The 17,153-nt window shown below is 38.8% G+C and overlaps 1 protein-coding gene across 4 annotated transcripts in view; it reads left to right on the top strand.

Annotated features, from left to right (window-relative positions):
- Positions 1-17,153, top strand: part of VCL (vinculin) — a 114,197-nt gene that overhangs the window by 76,441 nt on the left and 20,603 nt on the right. For 2 of the 4 annotated variants that reach the window (XM_041748681.1, XM_041748683.1), the window contains exons 7-13: positions 3,797-3,890; positions 4,707-4,854; positions 8,334-8,487; positions 9,180-9,355; positions 12,602-12,792; positions 14,594-14,793; positions 15,937-16,065. In XM_041748681.1, coding sequence (XP_041604615.1) covers positions 3,797-3,890; positions 4,707-4,854; positions 8,334-8,487; positions 9,180-9,355; positions 12,602-12,792; positions 14,594-14,793; positions 15,937-16,065 — 1,092 coding nt within the window. The remainder of the gene's footprint in view (positions 1-3,796; positions 3,891-4,706; positions 4,855-8,333; positions 8,488-9,179; positions 9,356-12,601; positions 12,793-14,593; positions 14,794-15,936; positions 16,066-17,153) is intronic. The other 2 variants (XM_041748682.1, XM_041748684.1) reach the window with 1 other exon arrangement.

Genomic DNA, 17,153 nt, shown 5'->3' with positions numbered 1-17,153 from the left:
GGGTGGCGCAACGGTTTGGTGCCTGCCTTTGGCCCAGGGCGCGATCCTGGAGACCCGGGATCGAATCCCACATCGGGCTCCCGGTGCATGGAGCCTGCTTCTCCCTCTGCTTGTGTCTCTGCCTCTCTCTCTCTCTCTCTGTGTGACTATCATAAATAAATAAAAGAAAGAAAGAAAGAAAGAAAGAAAGAAAGAAAGAAAGAAAGTGGTCCTTTCAGTTACTGCTTTAAATCATCAAAATTGTCTAAAATTCATGCTATTAAAAACTCTGGTAACTAACTGAAATTGTCACTTTAAATAATGTAGCTTCATTTCAACTTTGAATGGATCATTTTTAGGGGTAAATTAGCACCTCTTAATTTTAACTTATTTTTTTTTATTTTTTAAAGATTTTATTTATTTATTTATTCATAGAGACAGAGAGAGAGAGAGAGAGAGAGAGAGAGAGAGAGAGAGAGGCAGAGACACAGGCAGAGGGAGAAGCAGGCATCATACAGAGAGCCTGAGGTGGGACTCGATCCACGGTCTTCAGGATCATGCCCTGGGCTGCAGGCGGCGCTAAACCGCTGCGCCACCGGGGCTGCCCAATTTTAGCTTATTGATGTCACATCTTCTCCCACTCGGGAGTAAATTACTCACTTCCCGAGGATTAGATTCTTTCCTTGAAGTGTGGTGGCCATTCATGCTTTATTAGAAAGAAAAACGATGATTTTTGAGGGTACTGAATAGAGCAAAGCTACTATTTCCATCATGTTTCAAATCATTTTTGGGCAGTGAAGAATAAAATAAGTCATTTATGGTAGTAAGGATTAGGATTTTGATTTTTAGAGCTTATTTTCTGGTCAGTATTAACCAAAGCCAAAATCAACAAGGGAAAGACTTACTATTACTGAAGGTTAGAATCTTTGGCAACTCTTTTTGGTAAAAGAAAAATATTCATGAATTTCATTTAATATAAAATAAAGAGGTTTGATGTCAGCAAACCTGTGATTAGTTGGATTTGTAGGACTGTTCCTTAGTTTGTAAAATTGCATTTAAATTTGAGGTTCAATGAAGTAATGAGGGGAAGCAATACCTAAAACAGAACCTATCATGCAAGAAATCCTCAATTAAAGTTAGTTTCCAGACTAGTAGCCTTTTTATTTATTTTTATTATTTTTTTAAAAGTAGGCTCCATGTCCAATGTGGGGCTCCAACTCATGACCTGGTGACCAGGAGATGCATGCTCTACTGACTGAGCCAATGAGGAGCCCCTAAAGAGTAACCTTTATTTTTTTATTTTTTATTTTTTAAAGATTTATTTATTTGTTTATTCATGATAGACAGAGAGAGAGAGAGAGAGGCAGAGACACAGGAGGAGGGAGAAGCAGGCTCCATGTCGGGAGCCCGACGTGGGACTCGATCTCGGGACCCCAGGATCGCGCCCCAAGCCATAGGCAGGCGCTAAACTGCTGAGCCACCCAGGGATCCCCTCAAAGAGTAGCCTTTTTTTTTTTTTTTTTTTTTTTATTTATGATAGTCACAGAGAGAGAGAGAGAGGGGCAGAGACACAGGCAGAGGGAGAAGCAGGCTCCATGCACCGGGAGCCCGACGTGGGATTCGATCCCGGGTCTCCAGGATCGCGCCCTGGGCCAAAGGCAGGCGCTAAACCGCTGCGCCACCCAGGGATCCCGAGAGTAGCCTTTAATGCTAGAGTAGACCCACAAAATATTTGATCTTTTGAAATGAAATCAATTTCCAGTTTTTTCACTGAAAAAATAATAGCGTGTTAGAGAAATGGTTATTTAAAAGATTATAAATTATTTTCACATGGGTATAATTTCTCTTTAGAGTAGGCGCAGACTTCCCTAGGAAGAGATTATGATTTTTTCTTTTCTGTGCCTAGACAAAATCCTGTCCTGGAACTTGGATTAGACCCTAGGCTATCTAATTCTCTGAGGTTGGGAGTTGTCTGAGCCTCTTTTTAAATAGGTATTGATTTGGGCCTTGCTAATCTGGAATCAAGCTAAAGCTGGCTTTTAAAGACAGGGTTTGTTGTACAGATTAATGTAGAACAAGATGGAGGAGGAGTAGATATTTAAGCTATTTGAGAATACAAGCACTTCAAAAATGCCATTTGTCTACTTGTACTAATTCAAATGGATTTCGAAATAGATACTCTTATGACTCTCCCTGCCTTCTCTTGAGAGATAGCCTCCATAATTCCATATAACTTGATAATAAACAATATTCTATTTACATTTTTTTGGTAATTTAGTTCACTTCTCTTCAGTTGCTGTGGCTGAGAATTTGTTATTTAGAGTCTTTGATAGCTGAGGTTAAGACAGAAGAACAAACTTTATCTGTTTAGATGGGGAAGGAGGAAATACTAAAGCTGAGAGTCCTTATAGTTTGAATAGATACTTTGGAAAAGCTGTGGTCAGGCTGCTGACCTTACCCCACTGGGCGCTTGCTGCCAGTGCTTATTTTGTACTAGTTTTGGTTGGATCTTGTGTGGATTAGAGAAGTGGGGAAGCTCCTCGTGCCCCCATGTGGAAGAGTGGTGATACAACACCTTTAAGAACCCCACGTTGCAGGACTGGGAAGTGAAAAAAAAAGTTAGAGATTCAGGGCATTGCTTAGAATTTCAGAGGTTAACTCTGTGCTTTGGTGTGTGGACTCTGTAAGAGCCAGTTCCCTAGAGCAAAAGGAGTTCAGCTGTCTTTTTTTTTTTTTTTTAATTTTATTTATTTATTTATTTTAGAGAGAGACAGAAGGCATGAGTGGTGGGGTGGGGGCAGAGGGACAGAGAGAATCCCAAACAGTATGGAGCTGGACATGGGGCTCCATCCCAAGACCTGAGCTGAAATTGAGTCAGACGGTTAACTGACTGAGCCACCCAGGAGCACCTCATCTGTCTTTTAAGGTGTTAAATAGAGACTTACAAGATAGCCAGCCTGTCAGTTGTGAGGATGGATACCTGGGTACTTTTTACATTGTTCTCTACATTTTTGTGTATTGTAAAAACTTCATCAAATTATAGGTGTTATTTTTAGTGTGCTTCAGCTTTTCATGCTATGTCTTGGGAGATTTTATGGTAATTTAATACTAACTATTATGAATTCTGATTGTAAACAATAAATTGAGACCCACTTATTTTATCCTGCCTCTTCTTCCAGGTTAGGATGATAAGGGAACTTAGAATGAGGAAGATGAAGAGTATGGCAGAGAAGGCCAGAAAAACAGTTTTTTCTTGCATTACATGGAGTGGTTTATTTGTGGAATTAAAACTAAATTGCTAGATTAAAATTTTCCATTTTTTTCCCAGCCAGTAACTCCACGTTTTTCAGATTAATTAAGTATAGTGAAGCATTATCCAGTGTTTGTGTATTTCAGAACAAGATGTAAAAGAACTGTGATTTGTGGCACCACATGCTAATGAGGCTTCCCTGATGCTGGGAGGGCTGTGCCAGGGCCGCAGTAGATGATTGTTGAGTAGAAGGCTGATAATGAGGCATGTGACAACAGGGCTTTTTCCTGCTGCAGACGTTAAGCATCTTTTGGCTTGAGTGATTTTTACCAGTTTTCACAGTTTAGCAATAGATCAGAAAACAAAATAGAATTAACTGAAGATTTGCATGCACGATGCTGCATTTTGACAGAAATAAGCATTCTGGTGTGATGAGAGTATTTTTAAGGCTGTTGTAGGACTACCTTAGTTAGCTATTGTATGTTAAGTGCTGTAACTTTTTCTCTGTCTTACTTTGTATCATAGTATCTCAGTTTTTGCAAAGAAAATAACTGTATTTCTCTTCAAAAGGACACTGAAGCCATGAAGAGAGCATTGGCCTCCATAGACTCCAAACTGAACCAGGCCAAAGGTTGGCTCCGTGATCCCAGTGCCTCTCCAGGTAATCTAGTTCTGCTTCTCTGACAGATACAATAAAAAACTAAAAGTTGAGCCAACAAAAGAAATAAAGAAAAATCTTCCCATAACCTCATTCTGAGATAACTACTGCAACATTAAGGGACATACTCTATTCTCTGATAGTTTTGACTAATCAAAGCATTTACTGGTCCTTAAAAGGATGAAGGGCAAAGACCAATCACCTTTCATTCTGGAGGAATTAACCAAGCTGAACTGGGCATTCTTTGCTAGATTATTGGTTCACTTCTTCCCTGAATCAGAAAGGTAATTATTTTGAATAAAAACTCTTCTCTTTTAGTTCCCATTGGGCAGATTTCCATTTATGTCAACAAAGTACTTAATTAAACAGATTAAATGATGATGCCAATAAGAATTGGAAAGCAAAATTGACTCATGTAAAGACCCAAATGGGTTATTGAGCTAGGTTTTATGGATTTTCTAATCTAATATTCAGTTTTAGATTAATATTTGAATGGACGTGAAAAGCCTAATGGAGGTTAGAGGTGCTAAGTAGTATTAAATTAGTAGAGCCTATTTTCATCATCCATATTCTTACCACAAGCTGCTTATCATCTCCAGATGGATATGATTCCAAGTATCTTTTTTTAGAAGTATCTGCGGTTGAAACCTCACCCTCTGGTTGTTAGGGCATGGTTAGCTATCAGATGTATTGTCTTCTATTCACTTGTCTTGTCATTTAAAATCATCCATTTCTTCATGAATGAAGTGACTTGTAAAGCATCCTTCCTAAATAATTAATGTGTCAACAGTGTAGATATTGAATATCTCTTTATTTTAGGGGATGCTGGTGAGCAGGCCATCAGACAGATCTTAGATGAAGCTGGAAAAGTCGGTGAACTCTGCGCAGGCAAAGAGCGCAGGGAGATCCTGGGAACCTGTAAAATGCTGGGGCAGATGACTGATCAAGTGGCTGAACTCCGAGCCAGGTAAAATTCCTCTACTCTTACCTGAGTTAGGTAACAGATCGGATGGCATTCCTGACAAAGTGATTCAGAGAGTAAGGGCCTGCTAATTTTACTGTGTTCTTTTTGATGAATGGATAACAGATTATTATAGTCTATGAATTCTCTTGAGATTGAAGTGAACTTTTCCTTTGATAAACTTTTAATTTTTTTTTTTTTTTTAAATTTATGATAGTCACAGAGAGAGAGAGAGAGAGAGGCAGAGACACAGGCGGAGGGAGAAGCAGGCTCTATGCACCGGGAGCCTGATGTGGGATTCGATCCCGGGTCTCCAGGATCGCGCCCTGGGCCAAAGGCAGGCGCCAAACCGCTGCGCCACCCAGGGATCCCCCTTTGATAAACTTTTAAAGTAGGCAGATGCCTTGTAGTAAAGTTGAAATTGAAATGGAAATCTGGTATCTTAGTTTCTATCCACAGGCTTATGATGAATATGGGGCAGTGGTGAAGTCTGGCATGGGTAGGCATATCTTTTATTAAGGATGGGTAAAAAGAAACATAAAGAGTGAAAATATTGGAATTGTTTCGCATTATTTAAAAAACCACTTAAGTAGGTTATCATGTATGTTGGTTATTTCTAGGATTTTTTGAGTTTCTATTTCATCATTATTCATTTGGTTTCATAATTCTTTTACCTACTTCAAGGCTTGACTTCTAGAACTTTTCCCCCTGTATACTATATATAGTTTGTTATTAAGAAAACTCAGTATAACATAGGCTTCTTTGGAACCCACCCGTAGAATCAATGAAGTTCTAAAAGATCCTCATTTTTTTTTTTTTTTTTTTTTTTTTTTAAGATCCTCATTTTTATGGAATTTTATAATATGGGCATTCTTGAAATTCAATTTCAAGAATTGAAATATGGGGACTACTAGTGTGGCTGAATATTAATTTGGCTTCAAGAATGTCATGAAACACCTTGAGATAACTGGAATATGCAGGGTCTCCAAACAGGCCTCAGAAATACCCCTTGACAAGTTGTACACTGTTAGACCTGGTTTCAAATGTATTAACAGAATAGACATAAGAATACAGTTCTTGGGGTACCTGGTTGGCTCAGCTGGTTGAATGTGCTACTCTTGATCTTGGGGTTGTGAGTTTGAGCTCCACATTGGATGTAGAGATTACTTAAAAAAAGAAAAAAAAGAATATAGTCCTTTTTTTTTAAGTTTATTTTTTAGTAATCCCCCCACCCAACATGGGGCTTGAACCCATGACCCTGAAATTAAGAGTCACACGCTCCACTGACTGAGCCAGCCAGGTCCCCCAAGAATACAGTTCTTAAAGGCATGGTTCTTAACCTTTTGGGTCAAGATAATTCTTATCTGATGAAAGCCATTAATCTGTACGTAAAAAGGTGCCCATAAACATGCCTGTGTAATATGTGTAATTTCCAGAGGTTCGTGGATTCACCGTAGGCCTGGAAGTTCCAGGGGTTTCAGGTCAAGAGTCTTTACCTTGTAGGGAGAAGGAACTGCATAAATAAATGCGGTCTCACTGAGCTCAATGAGCCTTTTTCTCCTGCTGTGAAGCAGTCTCCCCTGTCATGAGCATGACAAGAACTTTACAGAAAGGACAAAAAGAAGTTCTGTTCCCATTCGGAGAATTGCCAGTGCAGTTTGACAAGATTCTTGGCTCTTCTAATTTCTCACTGCTGGCTCTTTTGTCTGCAGCCTTTTCACAGTGTGGTAGACAGTTTTCACTTGGAATTCTCGAATACACAGTTGTATGTGTTTAGAGAAAGATGAATTTGAGCAAGAGAGCAAGGTGGTTGCTGTATGGGATCGACTGTAAATCTGTAAAGAGACAAGGCTACAACAGTGATGAGCTGTGGGCCTGCTTCACACTGGAGCCTGCAGTGTCCTTTTCTGATGAAAGATTAGCAAGCTATCTCCCTGTTAGCCTTTCTTAAATATGCCTAGCTATTTAACATTTTAGTGGCTGAGCCTCAGCAACAATTTCCTCATTGATAAACTTCTTTTCAGTTGCTAGGGTTTCTAGGTTGTAAGGATCTATTTTTCCTCCATGGGACCCAGTAAACTTTTATTTTGAATGAAATATTATAAATATTTTTTACATTTTCACACTTGGACTTTTGTCCTGTAAAAAGTTTCTCATCACGAATGACTAGAGTTGAAAGAAAAAAGCAAATTAAATTGTAAAAGGTCCCAAAAGCCTTCCACTCCTCAGCACATCTAAGGGGAAGCCTCAAGTACAAATGAAACATACCTGGCAATAAATATTATTGAGTTCATGACTTTACATATTGGTATAGATGAAAAACAAAGATGAATTTTAGGAGAACAGATAAATGAATGACAGATCTATGCTACTATTAAGGGGAGCTATGATGTTTTGGAGTTCATCCTAAAGTCAGAAGCTTAGGTTAGGAGGATAAGCTTGCCTTCCTACCAACTGATAAAGTTCCCCACCCCATCATTGAGAGTACCAGGCGGAGCGGCTTAAAAATCTGAGTTTGTGAAACAGTGGCAAATCTTACTTTGTTATGACTTGGGAAGTCTCTTACAAAAAGAAAACAAGTGTCTAATGATGCACCTCATTTTTAATATAGCGTACCACTTCCGAGAGAGGAAAATAGTAAAATTAGTCCTTCAGGAGAATGATGGGGAAAAAAAAACCCAGTTTCTCACCAACAGTGCTTTTTTCCTCCTTAGTACCAACTGGTTTTGATATTTATAGATTGCATAGGAGTGGAAGGTAGACATTTACAATTATTATTAGATTTATTATAATAATAATGACAGTTAAATAGTAGCAGTAGTTATATTATTTGTATGGCTTTGTTGCCACAGTGTTCTATAGTTTACCCTTTTGCTTGAAGCCACTCTGTTGGGTAAGCTGGGCAAGTCCTGTTACCTACCCAGTCCTCATTTTATAAGTGAGAAAGCTAAAGCCTGTCATAAACAAGGTTCACAGGTCCCAAGACTAAGAATTTGAACACAGATCTGCTTGGTCCCAGTTTGGTGTGCTTTTAGTAGCACTGGGCATGCTACTTCCTGAAATATTTTCGATGTATACTTGCCCATAAATAAGACAATCTAATGGGATTTTTTTTTCTAAAGCACACATTACTATGGTAACAAACCCTCCATAGCAAGAAGATCACAAGCACATTTTCCCCCTGAAGTTCAGACTTGATTATGTAATCACCATCAAGAGGAGAATCATTATTATCAAAATTTGCAGGCTGGTCTTTAAAGTGGTTATGCAGTTCCAGGAAGCTAATGCATATTTTTAAAAGCAAAAGGAGAAAGTAGATGATTTGGGTGTTTTGCTTTATTTCTGTGTTTTCTTGTGCTACCCCAGATTTGCTGGAGGAAAGGAAAAAGACAAGCATGTTAACAAAAATGACATATTTGTGCTTCTCATGATATTTTGCCAGTAAGTATTTGAGAGAGTGCAATGACAACATCTGTTTTGAACAGAGGACAAGGAGCCTCACCAGTGGCCATGCAGAAAGCGCAGCAGGTGTCTCAGGGTCTGGATGTGCTCACAGCAAAAGTGGAAAATGCAGCCCGCAAGCTGGAAGCTATGACCAACTCAAAGCAGAGCATTGCCAAGAAGATTGATGCTGCTCAGGTAGTAATGATGATTTTCAGGAGGGGTGGGAAATAAATATCCTGCATCTCTGTCTGTTTGTCTGTCTTTCTTATTTACTGTGGGTGGATAACGAGTATTTCTAAGTGATGACTGATTCTCGGCATTTACCAATGTTAACACCTCTCCCTGTCACCACAGATTTAGACTCATGTTATCTCTATTTTGAAATAGAGATCTTAATTTTGAATACTTTGATTAGTTAAAAGAATGTACTCTGAGTACCAAGAAAATCCTAGTTCCTGGTAGAGATCACAGAATATGAAAACTGTTCTTTATGTTAAAATTCACAACTATATTTAGTCATATCACTGTTAAAGGGTTAGAGTTTTCGGATGCTACTCTCCTGTAAAATGATTTTCATGCATTTCACAGAGAAACACAAATGTTTGAGCAGGTGAATTAATAAGGTGTGATTAAGTCAAAGATAAGATAAAGCTTGTGAAAATATTTATTCTAATGGATATGGAAAAAATAACTTATAAGCAGATGAAGGATAGATTTGATTTTACCTGAGCCAAGAACCTGTGTAAAACAATAAGAATTAGCATTATAAAAGTGATCACTGGTGTGCCTTGTGATTACTTTTGAGATCTTTCTGATGGCCTTGTTAAGTTTAAAGAAATAGTTTCTGAGGAGATCACAGTGTGCTTTTTTCCCCTTTCTGTGTGCAGAATTGGCTTGCAGATCCAAATGGTGGACCAGAAGGAGAAGAACAGATTCGAGGGGCTTTGGCTGAAGCTCGGAAAATAGCAGAGTTGTGTGATGATCCTAAAGAGAGGGATGACATTCTACGTTCTCTTGGGGAGATATCTGCTCTGACTTCTAAATTAGCAGATCTGCGGAGACAGTATGTATTTAATTTCTGATATTGCCCTTTAATCTCTCTTTTCCCCCTGGCATGTAGATGGTTGAATGCTGTAGGTTAAAGGCACATATGATGTTCTTCCAGTATATTCCTGTTGATTCTGTATTACATGGCTAGGTCAGATATTATTTCTATTTTATTATTGCCATAACTGAGGCTTAATGATTTATTGCTGGTCAGATGGTTTTAAATGAATAAATTTAGGATGCCGAGAACTCCTTTTTTGAGATCTACTTTTTAATTTCTAAGCTAGGACTTTTCCTGCTACATCATGTTTGTGGCATAACCGATTTCCAGGCATATGAGGAAAATAATTTTTGTGGCTCTCTAAGAAAAGATGCTGTGGAGGGGGTGGGGAGGGGAGGCATAAGAAGACACTTTTTTCTTTCCCCAGCAATGTTATTTCTTATGTAACTATTATGAAAGATCCTTAAATATGACGTCCTCATCACAGCTGCTGCGTTTAAAGACTTTCATGGCATCATCCACTTTGATTATGTAGAAAAGAGGTGTAGCTTTGTTCTTTTGATTGGTATTTTTCTCTCTTAAACAAACTGCAGCACGTGCTGAAAGAACATTACAAGAGTACAATGTCGAAGTAAAAGTTTCTTCTTCCCCACCTCAGTCCTCTAGCCTCTTCTCCGGGGTTACCGTAGTCAAGTATTTTGTGAGATTTGGGTTTTCATTTAACTTGCATATTTCATTTCCTATTCTTCCATGGGAGAACCTAACCTTTTTTCTGTGACAGGCACCTTGGAGTTCTTTCAAGTCTTGTATTGACCAAGAGAACAATGGTGGTTAAAAAAAAGCACATTCCTGTCTAGCTAGGGCTGTGAAATAGGAACTGAGTGGAAGCAGAATAGACATGCTTTAGGGAGAAAATTGTGATGAGACCAATTTAAATAATAGATCAAGTTTGATTATATACCAAGCTTGATCATTTGGGGATGACTGAATTGTTTAGACTGAGAAATAAATAATTTGACAATTGTACAATATAATGTCTGTGCAGTTAGGTCTATGTTCATTAATATTAACCTATTTATATAATCTGTTTACATTCTTATTAGTTTAAAGATATTGAGAGGAGAAAACTATTTTAATGACCTTAACACAATTCCATATACATATCAGGTACTCATTATGTTTCTTAATGATGAAGAGAGAATTGGTGGTAATGGTATCAACAGCAAATGTCCCTGTGTGGTCACATGCCATCATTCCTTATTATAACATGTACATATACATAGCTTCCTGGCAGCAGGAGCAGCCATGATCAGAACCATGATAAATAACCTTCTTTGTCCAGCTCTATAAGGAGAAGGTATTGAAATTTAAAGTCACAAAGGAGTTCTTAGGAGAGTATCTAAATTAGTCATTCTGGCAGGTAGAATAATATTTTCATTTTTATTGGTGAGACAGAGAAGATTCATCTGAAGTTTTCTCTAAGTAGACTTGAGATATAAAATGCATTAGACTTGGTATATGTTAATAGTGGTTAGAACCTGAAGTCTTTGGAGTAGGGTTTTGGGGGCAGTAATCTCCCTTTGTGATACATAATTGTGGTTTTCTTTTTATTTCTGTGTTGATGGTCTTGTTGAAGTTCTTTGGTTGCAAGGAACTAACTCAAGTAAAAAGTGGAAGTTTATTAGAAATATGTAGAGGCAGCTAATGGAGCTTGATAGTTTGAAGTATGGCCAGGTCTAGTGGCAATTGCAAGCTCCTCCCTCCATCTCTTGATAGTTGTATGGTATGCTGTCTGCTTCACTCTGTGTGTTGACTTTATTTGGGTTCTTTGTCTAGCTTTTACCTACCTGTTCCAGGCATAGTATGGCTTTCCAGTTCCAGATCCACCACTAGTTGACTATGTAGTGTTTTTGAAGTATGGACCAAGGACAACTTACCTTAAAATCATCTGGGAAGGTTGTAAAAAAAAAAAAAAAAAGTACACCCTGGACCCCTCACCAGCATACTTGATCAGAATCTCTTTTGATGGTAGATTTAACAATCTGCATTTAAAACTAAGATCCCAGGTGACTTTTAGCCATACTGGAATTAGGTACCTTGCTTGACTGTGGCCTTGTTGTCTTTGAGTTAGATAACCAGTTTAATCAGTTATAGCAAAGATTGGAGAATTACTTGATAGCAATGTAAGTTTCTAAGAGTGAGGACTCAAAAGTTAGAGCGCCTAGGTTTGAATCCCGAGTCCACCAAAGAAAGTGATAGACCTTGGGTAAGTTGTCCAACCTTTTGGCACCTCAGTTTTGCTTTTTGAATAGCGAGGATAACTTTGGTGTTTACCTTATAGGGTTGTTGTAGGATTAAATAATAGGAGTGTTTGCAGTAGTAATTATCAGAGTTGGAACTCAAAGGACTGTACTCCTGGGCACCTGGGTGGCTCAGTTGGTTAAGCATCTGCCTTTGGCTCAAGTCACGATCTCAGGGTCCTGGGATTGAGCCCCACATCAGGCTCCCTGCTCAGTTGGATGTCTACTTCTCCCTTTCCCTCTCCCTACCTCCTGCTTACCACACTAGTGCTCTCTTTTTCTCTCTCTCTCTTTCAAAAAAAAAAGGATCATACTACTACTAGTTGTTCTATAGCTAGTTCTTTTTTTTTTTTTAAATTTTACTTATTTATTGATGAGAAACACAGAGAGAGGTAGAGACATAGGCAGAGGGAGAAGCAGGTTCCCAGCTGGGAGCATGGTGTAGGACTAGTCCAGGACCCCAGGATCACAACCTGAGCCAAAGGCAGACGCTGAACCACTGAGCCACCCAGGTGCCCAGGAGTACAGTCCTTTGAGTTCCAACTCTGATAGTGCCCCCTACTATAGCTAATTCTACAGGTGCCCCCTACTATAGCTAGTTCTACAACTACTTCAACTACTGTTATACAACATACTGGCTACTTGAGCCCACCCAGTTCCTGAGGGAAGTAGTATTTTCTGCAATGGCTGAGTGTTGCTTGATTGAGCTCGGCTAACCAGATGGTTGAGCTTGATTGAGGTAGAATGACTCAATCTCATATTTAATGTTTTAATTGGGATAATGCAATCTGAATTTAAATTATTAATTTCTTATTTTAGTGCCAAATAAACCATTCTCCTTTCAAACTAAGCTAATAATAATGATTAGCAATTTATCATCTCATTAGCATTTGTATAGCAATTAAAATAATCTCAGTGTAAATAGTGTCTGTGACAGGATGGCTTTTTTTTTTCTCTTCAGGGGCAAAGGAGATTCCCCAGAGGCCCGAGCATTGGCCAAACAGGTGGCCACAGCCCTGCAGAACTTGCAGACCAAAACTAATAGGGCTGTGGCCAACAGCAGGCCCGCCAAGGCAGCTGTCCACCTTGAAGGCAAGATTGAGCAAGCACAGAGGTGGATTGATAATCCCACAGTGGATGACCGGGGTGTTGGTAAGGCCATAGTGCACTTAACCTTCATTAAACTGGTCTCAGTGAAAATAAGCAAGTTGTTGATAGAGATCTTGTTCATCTGTAATTAGGTGCAGAAAGGGTTCTTAGCTCCTGGTAAGTAAGTCATTCTACAACATGACTCCATTTCCAAATGTAGCTGATATGATTCCTGTGATTTAATCAAAAAGAATTAGCAAATAAATGATCTTGCTATGGGCAAATAGAAAGGTCCTTAGATTGGAATTGAAATTTTGAACTAATTATTTTCAGTATATAACTGTGTATACTTCTATTATATTTCTATTATAGTCATTGGAAAGTACCCAGTTAAATGTAATTTTTGAAAATAAGTAAGAGGCACTTAGGTAGGTACCAAGGTTATTTTCATTTGTAAGGGCTCTTGCATCACATGTCACCAGTGGAATTGATAACTGAGAATTTTGATTTTGGGGAGATTTTAGGGATGAATCTATAAGAATTTAGGTCATTTTATGATAGCAAGCCATCTGAAGCTGAAAGATCTGTTTACTTTATTAACTGTATTTGTTGGATAAAAAGATAAATTTTTAAGTTGGTGATTCCCAGTGTTGGGGAATCAGACAGATGCATAATTTACTGGGGGAGGAATAAATTGGTATAAATGTTCTGAACAGCAATTTAGTATTACATGTTAAGAGCTTTAAAAAAGTTCATACTCATTGACTTAGCAATTTGACGTAGAGGAATTCATTATAAAAAGTAATTAGACATGTTTCTAAGGGATTACACACAAGAATGTATATAAATATAAATGTTTAATATGTATGTGATCAATAATTATAAGTAATATAAAATATTATATAGATTTTTTTTAGGTCATGATTTTTTTTTTAAGATATTTATTTATTTATTCATGGGAGGACAGAGAGGGGGTGGGGCAGAGACACAGGCAGAGGGAGAAGCAGGCTCCATGCAGGGAGCCAGATGCGGGACTTGATCCCCGGTCTCCAGAATCAGGCCCTGGACTGAAGGCAGGAGCCAAACCGCTGAGCCTTCCGGGCTGCCCTTAGATCATGATTTTTAAAGAATATTCAGTGATGCGGAAAAATGCTCCCATTAAATAAAAGAAGCAAGAAAAATTAATGTAAAGTACGATCTCAATTTTGTAAAAGAGAAATGTATATTTGTATAGGAACATGCAATGCATCAAATAAACTAGAAAATTTACAATAACAAGGATGGATCTAGACGGTATAATGCTAAGTGAAATATGTCAGAGAAAGACAAATCATTTCTCTCATGATTTCACTCATCTGTAGATTTTAAGAAACAAAACAAATGAACCAAAAATTGAAATAAACTAATAAAACCAGACTTAACTATAGAGAATAAATTGATAGTTACCAGAGAGGATGTAGGTAGGGGAATGAGTGAAATAAGTGAAGGGGGTTAAGAGTATACTTATAGTGATGAGCACTAAGTAATGTACAGAATTGTCAAATCACTATATTTTACACCTGAAACTAATACGACACTGTATGTGAACTATACTGGAATTAAAATGAATACATATTAGTAGAATACTTTTTAAAAAGACCTGAAGGAAATGTTCAACTGTATCAATTTTTGAGGATTATGGTGAATTATCTATTCTTATTTATACTTTTCTGAATTTCCTACAGTTTTCTATTATGAGGGGCAAAAACCCCACAAAATGTTATTAATTAAAAAACAACAACAACAAAACCCCAACAATACAGTAGTTTACCACACTTGCCTTCTTTGGGTCTACGTGAATTACAGTGCTTTCCTCTGGATCCAGGTCAGGCTGCCATCCGGGGGCTTGTGGCCGAAGGGCATCGTCTGGCTAATGTCATGATGGGGCCATATCGCCAAGATCTTCTTGCCAAGTGTGACCGGGTGGACCAGCTGACAGCCCAGCTGGCTGACCTTGCTGCCAGAGGGGAAGGAGAGAGTCCTCAGGCGAGAGCACTTGCCTCTCAGCTCCAAGACTCCTTAAAGGTAAAACTTGGAAGCATACATCATTACATCTGTGTGCTTACCATTATTGACAAACTAGGGAGGGAGAGAGATTTTTAAAATACATAATTTCTTGAGTCTGGCGAAAGTGAAGAGTGGATTGAGGAGGATATAAGGAAGTCCAGAGCTTATTAGGAAAAAGCTCCCTTGTGTTTGACAGCGGCTGAAGTTTCTTTCTGAGTTTCAGTCAAATGGGAGCTCTTTCGGGATATTTGCCCTGCTGTCACCTGTACTTCTTTATTTGGTCCATATTTTTCTTAAAATGGACTCCGTTTTTAATCTTAGGTGGATTTATTTAAAAGAAAAATTTATAATAAACCTGAAATCATGAGCTTGATGAGCTAGTTATATTTTTCCTAATATTCTTTAAAAGAAAACACGGAATTATTAAAATAAGAACACCAATCTAACACCTAAAATCATCTCAGGTATCATGAACTACTCATCTTGAGAAACAGTGGGAGAGACTGAGACTTCTTTGTATAAATCCAGAACACTTAGATCAGACTAAGTGTGATAACTACAAAAAGGAGCCTTTTCATGACTTCTAAGAACCGTCTTTAGACTCATGTTAAGAAATGGGTACATACACTGGTTATCAAGTTATTCCAGAAACTTAACTGAAAAAACATGTATCCCAAAGAAATTTCCATCATTAACTTATTTACTTGTAATGTGAGAAAATGCTTAGAAATTTGGGACTGTGTCCATCCAACCATCCTTACAGCTTCTGTGGTCATTATCAGGCTCCTCCAGCATTGGGAGTGGTGAGGAGCTTCATTTCATTTCAGGGTCTTCTTTGGGTTCTACCCCATGAATCTCAGTATGATTTCTTAGAGGCCACCAAGAAAAGAAGTAAGATTTCTTGTTTGGGTGGAGCAGTCTCCAGGGAAATGTGGGTCCTGTCTTACTCTTTCTACCAGACACTGATCTCTTAGAGGATAGGACTCATATCTTACACCTGTTCCGTGCTGGCACAGTACTTTGTACATAGCTGATAGTAAATACTTACTGAATGAAAGATTGAATGAATGAATGAATGAATGTGTCACTGAAGTGAGGACATTGGCAGATATGCTTTTTGGACATTTTTGGTAATTTTTATTTGTAAACAATGTTTTTAAGGATCTGAAAGCCCGGATGCAGGAGGCGATGACTCAGGAGGTGTCAGATGTTTTCAGCGATACCACAACTCCCATCAAGCTGTTGGCAGTGGCGGCCACTGCACCTCCTGATGCTCCCAGTAGGGAGGAAGTGGGTATCTGAGGTCTTCCATTTCTTCTCTTGGCCAGCTGTAAACACACACACACTCATATATATTTGTATATTTGTAAAGGCAAAGTGTGATTTCCGTGTGCATCAGGGGCAGTGGTTGGGAAATTGTGGATGAAGTGTGGGAGGGCAGAAGAGGGAAGGCCTTGCCACATCCTCCTTAGTCATCAGGTGTATCAGTTAGGTATGTCTTTAGGACATGTCTTCAGTTGTAAGCTGCAGAAGACCTGACTATCAGAGACAAAAACAAATGGGTTTTCTTTTTATTGTGTGACAAGAAACATGGAGATAGGTGATCCTTGACAGGTTCAGCAGTTTGTCGTCATGAGATCTGGCATACCTGTGATTTTCTTGGTCTTTTCCTAATGGTGTGAGATGGCTGCTATAACTCTATGCATCATGTTCAGAGCAATAAGACACAAGGGGTAGGGCCCTCCAGTCATAACCGTCCCTTTTATTAGGACATTTTATTCTCAACACAGAATTCAAGGCAAACCTTTTAAATGATTTGATGTCATTCAGATATTAAGCTTCTTCCGATGACTCCTTCCTCTTCCAGAGTGAAGCCAGCGTCCTTTAAATAACAGTAAGGCCAGTGATGTGCTGGCAGGACAGCACTCCAGGAAAGTCTAAAGACCAGAACACCCTAATTTGTAAAGCTTGTTTATTTCCATGATGTAAATATTCCCATCATGACTGTTTGTGGAGTCACTGAAAGCAGAGTTGGGAAGGAAGAGATGGGCATGTTTGGCTCTGATGAGCTGGTGTGAGTTGTTCTCGAAGCTTCCGGGGCACCACGGCAGCTGGTTCCCGCCTACTTCTCTGACCTCACCCCTCATGCTCCTCTGTCTACATTGACCTCCTGGTGTTGTTTCCCGGGCTGCCATGTTTATGTCTACTGTGTTCTCACCTTGGGGCAGTTGTACTTGTTCTCTCTGTTCCTCCCATAGATAATTATTTGTATTATTCATTCCCTTTCTTCATCTCCTACTGAAATGCCACTTTTGGGTCACTGCCTAAGATAGCAACCCCAGCCCCAGACCCGGGGATTTCCTAATCTCCATATCCTA

Source organism: Vulpes lagopus, chromosome 3 (genome assembly GCF_018345385.1).
Source record: "Vulpes lagopus strain Blue_001 chromosome 3, ASM1834538v1, whole genome shotgun sequence".
NCBI classification, from domain to species: domain Eukaryota; kingdom Metazoa; phylum Chordata; class Mammalia; order Carnivora; family Canidae; genus Vulpes; species Vulpes lagopus.
This window is presented reverse-complemented; position numbering and strand designations above follow the sequence as displayed.